This window comes from Corapipo altera, unplaced genomic scaffold (assembly GCF_003945725.1).
Source record: "Corapipo altera isolate COAL_440 unplaced genomic scaffold, ASM394572v1 229, whole genome shotgun sequence".
NCBI classification, from domain to species: domain Eukaryota; kingdom Metazoa; phylum Chordata; class Aves; order Passeriformes; family Pipridae; genus Corapipo; species Corapipo altera.
The window spans coordinates 2,233-10,414 of NW_020885108.1; the positions used below are offsets into that span (position 1 = coordinate 2,233).

The 8,182-nt window shown below is 59.8% G+C and overlaps 1 protein-coding gene across 1 annotated transcript in view; it reads left to right on the top strand.

Annotated features, from left to right (window-relative positions):
- The first annotated feature begins 4,700 nt into the window (after positions 1–4,700).
- The window catches only part of LOC113960312 (keratin, type II cytoskeletal cochleal-like), a 17,323-nt gene continuing 13,841 nt past the window's right edge, over positions 4,701–8,182 (top strand). Inside the window, exons 1-2 of the mRNA XM_027669825.1 lie at positions 4,701–5,248; positions 7,887–8,095. Of these exons, the coding sequence (XP_027525626.1) occupies positions 4,859–5,248; positions 7,887–8,095 (599 nt within the window). The 5' untranslated portion in view covers positions 4,701–4,858. The remainder of the gene's footprint in view (positions 5,249–7,886; positions 8,096–8,182) is intronic.

Consider the following 8,182-nt stretch of genomic DNA (forward strand, 5'->3'; position numbering starts at 1 on the left):
TCAGGGATCATCCCCAGGGGCTGGATGAGGATCAGGATCAGGGATCACCCCCAGGGGCTGGATCAGGATCAGGATCAGGATCAGGATCAGGATCAGGGATCACCCTCGGGGGCTGCCCTGTGCAAACCCAGAACCTTTCCATCCAAGCCCTGCAATTCCCGGCCCCCAGCAGGAGAAATCCCCCGGGATAACCACGGGAGCCTTTGGAACCATCCCAAGGTTCTCCACACGCAGTTCCCCCCCCTCCCCCCGCAGGGATTTCCTCCTTTTCCACGGCCACATTGGATTTTTTTTCTTTAATTCCGGGGGGGTGATTCCCAGCCGGACCCGCGAGCTTGGCTTGTTTTCCCGAGGATTTCCCGGAGGGATCGATCGTTTGGGGGGGGGGGGGGTTGGCGGCTCCGGGAATGCCGGAGCTCGGCGATCCCGCCGCCGGGATGTGGCTCCCAGCAGGGCAGGCCGGGAATCCGCGCCCGCAGGGAGGGTTTAACAGCTCTCCGGTGTCACCCGAGCCCAATCCCGGGGGCTCAGCCTCTGGAATATTCACCGGTCGGGGCGGTTCGGGAGCTATTTGCCGTTGCCATGGAACGACAACACAACAAAGCCGCGGACGCTGCCGGGGCCACGTCCTGCTCCGGCTCACCTGGGCTCGAAGCAGGGCTTAAAGAAGGGTTTAAAGAAAGGTTTAAAGGAAGGGCTTAAAGGAAGGGCTTAAAAGGGAATATTCCCTTTAAAGGGCTTAAAGGAAGTGCTTAAAAGGGAATATTCCCCTTAAAGGAAGGACTTAAAAGGGAATATTCCCTTGAAAGGGCTTGAAGGAAGGGCTTAAAAGGGAATATTCCCCTTGTGGGGTGGGGAAAGGAGGGAAATCCGGAGGGAGCAGCAGGGAGGGGCTGAGGCCTCTCTGACCCCATCCCGGGGCGGGGCAGGAGGGTTGGACTTCACCCCAAACGGGGGGAGTTCAGCTCCCCTGGGCTCAGCCGGGGTTCCTGGAGCTGCCCGGGGCAGCTTTGGCTTCTGGCACTTGATCCCACGGCAGGTTGGGATTTACCTGCCTGGATTTACTGCCTGGATTTACCTGTCTGGCTTTACCTGGTCAGGTTTACCTGCCCAGATTTACCTGCCTGGCTTTGCCTGTCTGGCTTTACCTGGTCAGGTCTACCTGACTGAATTTACCTGCCTGGCTTTGGTGCCTGGCTTTACTGTCTGGATTTACCTGCCTGCATTTACCTGCCCAGGTTTACCTGCCTGGCTTTGCTGCCTGGGTTTAGTGCCTGGGTTTGTCTGATTGGATTTACCTGCCTGGCTTTACCTGGTTGGGTTTACTTGCCTGGATTTACCTGTCCAGGTTTTCTTGGTCAGGTTTACCTGCCCAGGTTTACCCACCTGGCTTTCCCTGCCCAGATTTCCCTTCCCACATTTCCCTGCCTGGCTTTACTCCCTGGTTTACCTGCCCAGGTTTACCTGCCTGTTTTTACTGCCTGGCTTTACCTGCCTGGCTTTACTTGCCTGGTTTTACCTGCCTGGCTTTCCCTGCCCAGGTTTACCTGCCTGGTTTTAATGCCTGGATTTACTGCCTGGCTTTCCCTGCCTGGCTTTCCCTGGTTGGGTTTCCCTGCCTGGCTTTCCCTACCCAGATTTCCCTGCCTGGTTTTACTGCCTGGCCTTACCTGCCTGGTTTTACTGCCTGGCTTTCCCTGCCCAGGTTTCCCTGCCTGGCTTTCCCTGTCCAGATTTCCCTGCCCAGATTTCCCTGCCCAGGTTTACCTGCCTGGTTTCCCTGCCCAGGTTTCCCTGCCTGACTTTCCCTGCCTGGTTTTACTGCCTGACTTTCCCTGCCCAGGTTTACCTGCCTGACTTTCCCTGCCCGGGTTTACCTGCCTGACTTTCCCTGCCCAGGTTTCCCTGCCTGACTTTCCCTGCCTGATTTTGCTGCCTGACTTTCCCTGCCCAGGTTTCCCTGCCTGGTTTCCCTGCCCAGGTTTCCCTGCCTGACTTTCCCTGCCCAGGTTTCCCTGCCTGGTTTCCCTGCCCAGGTTTCCCTGCCTGGTTTCCCTGCCTGATTTCCCTGCCTGGTTTCTCTGCCCAGGTTTCCCTGCCTGATTTCCCTGCCTGGTTTCCCTGCCTGGTTTCCCTGCCTGGCCTTACCTGCCCGAGCTGCTCCTGCCGTGCCCCTCAAACCCCCGTTTGTGCCGATCCAGGCTGGGATCCACCCCCCCAGCAGGGAGGGAGCTCCTTCCTGACCCCAGATCCCACCTTCAGCCTCCATCCCTCTTTCCTCCCAGCATCCCAGAGCTGTTCCCAGGGCAGCCTGTCCCCGTGGGCTCGGGAGCACCTGGAGCAGCTGGAATCTGCCTTGTGTCCCTCATTCCAGGATGGAATGATCCCTGTCCTGCCTCCCCAGGTCTGGAGCAGGGCTGGGGGTGTCTGTAACCAGTTGTTTTACACTCAGGGGGGTGTCTGTAACCAGTTGTTTTACATTCAGTGGGTTGGGTTTTTTTTAATCACAGAATAAATTTGGTTGGAAAAGAGCTCTGGGATCGTCGAGTCCAACCTGTGATGGTGGGAGCAGAGCCAGGCCCGGGGCCAGCAGGAATCCTGGAGGAATCCTGCAGGAATCCTGCCTCATCCCTCCCTGTCTGGCTCAAATTCCTCCATTCCCCTCCTTAAAAAGACCCTTTCCCTGGAGCAGCCGGGCTCTGCAGCTCCTCTTCCCCCCTCCAAAGCAGGATTTTGACCAGGCTGGGGCCACCCTGGAGCAGAGTTTGGAGCCAGTCTGGAGGCAGAGTTTGGGGCCAGTCTGGAGGCAGTTTGGGGCCAGTCTGGAGGCAGTTTGGGGCCAGTCTGGAGGCAGAGTTTGGGGCCAGTCTGGAGCAGAGTTTGGGGCCAGTCTGGAGCAGAGTTTGGAGCCAGTCTGGAGCAGAGTTTGGAGCCAGTCTGGAGGCAGTTTGGGGCCAGTCTGGAGGCAGTTTGGGGCCAGTCTGGAGGCAGAGTTTGGGGTCAGTCTGGAGGCAGAGTTTGGGGCCAGTCTGGAGCAGAGTTTGGAGCCAGTCTGGAGCAGAGTTTGGAGCCAGTCTGGAGCAGAGTTTGGGGTCAGTCTGGAGCAGAGTTTGGAGCCAGTCTGGAGGCAGAGTTTGGGGCCAGTCTGGAGCAGAGTTTGGAGCCAGTCTGGAGGCAGAGTTTGGAGCCAGTCTGGAGCAGAGTTTGGAGCCAGCCTTATCTCCCTGCCCTGCTGACGGGGGAGAGCTGGAGGATGATGACACATCCAGGGCAGGCTTGGAAATCTCCCGGGGAATTTATGACCCGATAGCGACGAGCTCTGGGCCCCCTGAGACTCTTTGAAGGTGGACAACGCCCACAGAGCTCACTTTTTTCCCTCAGAGAACCCCTCACGTCCGAGCAGGGGCCCAGAAATTCCAGCCAGGACTTTAATCCTGCCTCCCTCGGAGCAAAGTGGACGGAATGCTGGGGGTTGCCCTGTGCTCCCACTTCCCCCACTTCGATTTTAAGGGTCTGTTTGAAGGATTAACGGGAGAGCAAAGGGAAAAAACCACGTCTCCCCCTGTGAGGGCACCCTCTGGGTGCTGCTGGCAGGGCCTGCAGAGTGCCCAGGCCGGGCTTGGTTGATATTAAACCAGGCTGGGCCCGGCGCTGAGGCCCCTTTATCAGCTCTGGCAGAGGGGAAAAATCGATTGTTATTCCCTGTGTTCCCCCTCTGGGCATTCCAGATGTATTCCCTGAGTTCCCCCCCGGATATTCCATCTGTATTCCCTGTGTTCTCCCCTGGATATTCCAGATGTATTCCCTGTGTTCCCCCACGGATATTCCAGATGTATTCCCTGTGTTCCCCCCCCGGGTATTCCAGATGTATTCCCTGAGTTCCCCCCTGGGCAGTCCAACGGCCGGGTGGGCACTGGGAGACACAGAGAATCCTTGGGGAATGGGTGGGGGGGCTCTGCTGGGGTAACTCTGGGCCCGGGGAGCCCAAAGAGCCTCGAGGGGCTGGAGGGGCTCAGAGGAGCCTGGAGGGGTCACAGGAGCTCAGAGAAGCCCAGAGGAGTCCAGAGGAGCTCAGAGGAGCCTGGAGAGGCCAGAGAAGTTCAGAGGGGCTCAGAGAAGCCCAGAGGAGCCCAGAGGAGCCCGGAGGAGCCTGGAGGGGCCAGAAAAGTTCAGAGGGGCTCAGAGGGGCTCAGAGAAGCCCAGAGGAGTTCAGGGGAGCTCAGAGAAGCCCAAAGGAGCCCAGAGGAGTCCAGAGGAGCCTGGAGAGGCCAGAGAAGTTCAGAGGGGCTCAGAGAAGCCCAGAGGAGCCCAGAAGGGCTCAGAGGAGCCTGGAGGGGCTCAGAGAAGCTCAAAGGAGCTCAGAGAAGCCCAGAGGAGTCCAGAGGAGACAAGAGGGGCTCAGAAGAACTCAGAGGGGCTCAGAGGAGCTCAGAGGAGCTCAGAGGAGCCTGGAGGGGCCAGAGAAGCCCAGAGTAGCCTGGGGGAGCTCAGGGATCACATCCCATCTGTGCCATCCACGTCCCATCTGTGCCATCCACATCCCATCTGTGCCACCCACGTTCCCCCCCGTGCCACCCACGTCCCACCTGTGCCCAGGTGAGGCCCCGAGCGGGGACACGGCGCCAGGTGTGTCCTGTCCCTTCCCCGCGGCCCTTCCCTGCTCGGAGGGGTGGGAAGGCAGCCAGGCACACCCAGCTCGGCGGGCAGTAAAACGATCCCGCTGTCGCCCCGGGGCCAAGCCCAGCTCGCCCGGCCGATAAAAGGGGCGGCGGGAGGGACACCGCCCTCACTGCCCTGCGCCGCTTCTCCCCGAGCTTTGGCCAAGGTGTGGGATTCGGGAATACCCTCTGGAGCAGCCATGTCCCGCTCCGTCAGCTTCAGCTCCCGCTCGGCCGCCGGCCCGGCCGTCACCCAGGTCCGGGTGAGCTCCGTGTCCTCCACCCGCGGGCTCGGCGGCTCCGGGCTCGGCCGCGCCGGAGGCTTCGGCAGCTCCAGCCTCTACAGCCTGGGCTCGGCCAGGAGGGTCTCCACGGGAGGGAGCGGCTCCTACAGCGTCCGCTCGGGATACGGCTTCGGGAGCGCGGGATTGGGGGCCCTGAGCCCCGGCGGCATCCAGGAGGTGACGGTGAACCAGAGCCTGCTGACCCCCCTGAACCTGGAGATCGACCCCAACATCCAGAGGGTGCGGAAGGAGGAGAAGGAGCAGATCAAGACCCTCAACAACAAGTTCGCCTCCTTCATCGACAAGGTGAGGGCTGGGGGGAGTGCTCTGGGGGATCTGGGGAGGGCAGGTGGGACTCAAAATCTGCCCAGAGCTCTGGGGGAGCTGCTGAGCACCCAAAAATCTGCTCAGAGCTCTGAGGGAGCTCCTGAAACACCAGATGGGACCAAAAATCTGTACGAGAGGGGACCCAAAATCTGCTCAGAGCTCTGGGGGAGCTGCTGAGCACCAAATGGGACCCAAAATCTGCACTGGGGGCCCCCAAAATCTGCCCAGAGCTCTGGGGGAGCTGCTGAGCACCAGGGAGGACCCAAAATCAGCACCAGAGGGGACTCAAAATTTGCTCAGAGCTCTGGGGGAGCTGTTGAGGACCCAAAATGTGCTCAGAGCTCTGGAGGTGCTGTTGAGGACCCAAAATCTGCTTTTAGAGCTCTGGGGGAGCTGCTGAGCACCAAATGGGACCCAGAATGTGCTCAGAACTCTGGGAGAGCTGCTGAGCACCCAAAATCTGCTTTAAGAGCTCTAGGGTGCTGCTGAGCACCAAATGGGAACCAAAATGTGCTTAACCCAGCTGGGAAATCATGAACAGGCTCGGGATGAGTCCTGAAGGATGGGGTGGGATAAATTCTTAAGGGTGTGGTGGGATTTGGTCTGTCCCCAGATCGGTGGAGGGACCCGGGGTGTGTCCCCCAGCTGGAAAAGGGACCTGGGGTCTGGCCCTGAAACTGGAAAAGGGACCAGGGGTCCATCCCCAAAGCAGAGCAGGGACCCAGAGGTCTGTGCCCCAACTGGAAAAGGGACCAGGGGTCTGTCCCTCAGCTGGAAAAGGGACCAGGGGTTGGTCCCCCAAGTGGAAAAGGGAATTGAGGTGTGTCCCTCAACTGGAAAAGGGAATTGAGGTGTGTTCCTCAACTGGAAAAGGGACCAGGGATCTGTCCCTCAACTGGAAAAGGGAATTGAGGTGTGTCCCTCAACTGGAAAAGGGACCAGGGGTCTGTTCCTCAATTGGAAAAGGGACCAGGGATCTGTCCCTCAGCTGGAAAAGGGAATTGAGGTGTGTCCCTCAACTGGAAGAGGGAACTGGGGGTCCGGTCCCAAACTGGAAGGGGGTCATGGGGGTCCATCCCCCAGCTGGAAGGGGGACCTTGCTCTCTGCACCCCAATCCCTCTCGTTCCTGGGTTTCTCAAAGCCCTGCTGGTTTGCCCTCAGAAAAGGGCTCTGCCCTCAGGAAAGGGCTCTGCCCTGCCCGGCTTGGCTTTGTTGTGCCCCTTCCTGGACCTGCCGCTGCCCAAACGGGGGGGACAGGGTTTAAAAACACACCCCCCCCGAGCCCAGCCCCGAATTTGGGGAGGGGAAGAGTTGTCCCAGCAAGACAGAGCTCAGTAAAGCAGAGCCTGGTAAAGCAGAGCCTGGTAAAGCAGAGCTCGGTAAAGCAGAGCCTGGTAAAGCAGAGCCTGGTAAAGCAGAGCCCGGTAAAGCAGAGCTGGGTAAAGCAGAGCCTGGTAAAGCAGAGCTCGGTAAAGCAGAGCCTGGTAAAGCAGAGCCGGGTAAAGCAGAGTCGAGTTTCCCTGCACCCCCTCCCCGAGCTGCCCTGCATCACTCTGAGCTGCCCTGTACCCCCTCCCCGCCTTGCACCGCCTGGTCTTGTGTAAACCCGGCTCTGGCATTCCCGAAATGTCAGGAATCCCGCCCTGGACTTGCAGGAACTGTCCGAGTTTGAGGTCTGGGGGTGGTTTCTGTCAAGTGTCAGCCCGGCAGAGTCTGGAAAAGGGAGCAGAAGCTGCTTATCTTTAATCCCTTCACAGCCCCAGAGCCACAAACCCGGGCCCAGAGCCCTTGGGATACCGTTTTTGGTGCCTCTCACCAGCCACCCACACCCTTGGGACACCCAAATCCTTGAGAGACCCACACCCTTGGGACACCCAAACCCTTGGGACACCCAAACCCTTGGGACACTCAAACCCTTGGGACACTCCCTTTGGAGCTCCCCACCAGCCACCCAAACCCTTGGGACACCCAAACCTTTGGAACAGCCCCTCTGGTGCTTCCAATTAGCCACTCACACCCTTGGGACACCCAAACCCCTGGGGCACCCAAACCCTTGGGACAGCCCCCCCTCCCCTCATCCCAGCCCTCCCAAATCCTTGGGACACCCTTTTTGGTGCTTCCCACCAGCCACCCAAACCCTTGGGACACTCGCTTTGGTGCTCCCCACAAGCCACCCAAAACCTTGGGACACCCAAACTCTTGGGACCCCCTTTGGTGCTTCCCACCAGCCACCCAAACCCTTGGGACACACACCCACCCCCATCCCAGCCCTCCCAAACCCTTGGGACACCCCCTCTGGTGCTTCCCACCAGCCCTCCCAAACCCTTGGGACACCCAAACCCTTGGGACACCCAAACCCTTGGGACACTCGCTTTGGTGCTCCCCACAAGCCACCCAAACCCTTGGGACACCCAAACCCTTGGGACACCCTCTCGGGTGCTTCCCACCAGCCACCCAAACCCTTGGGACACACACCCACCCCCATCCCAGCCCTCCCAAACCCTTGGGACACCCAAACCCTTGCATCACCCACCCCATCCCAGCCCTCCCAAATTTCACGGCTCATCTCCCCTTTTCCCCCCCTTTTCCCCGACTGACGCCGGGTTCCCTTTCCAGGTGCGGTTCCTGGAGCAGCAGAACAAGATGCTGGAGACCAAGTGGAGCCTCCTGCAGGACCAGAAAACCACCCGGAGCAACATCGGGCCCATGTTCGAGACCTACATCAGCAACCTGCGGCGGCAGCTGGACGGGCTGCTGGGGGACAAGGGGCGGCTCGAGGGGGAGCTCAAGAACATGCAGGACCTGGTGGAGGACTTCAAGAACAAGTAACGTGTCCACCCCCCCGGCCCAGCTGCCAGGGAGGGCTTTTCCAGCCGGGAATGAGGAGTTCAGGGCGGGGGAGCTGCCGGGGT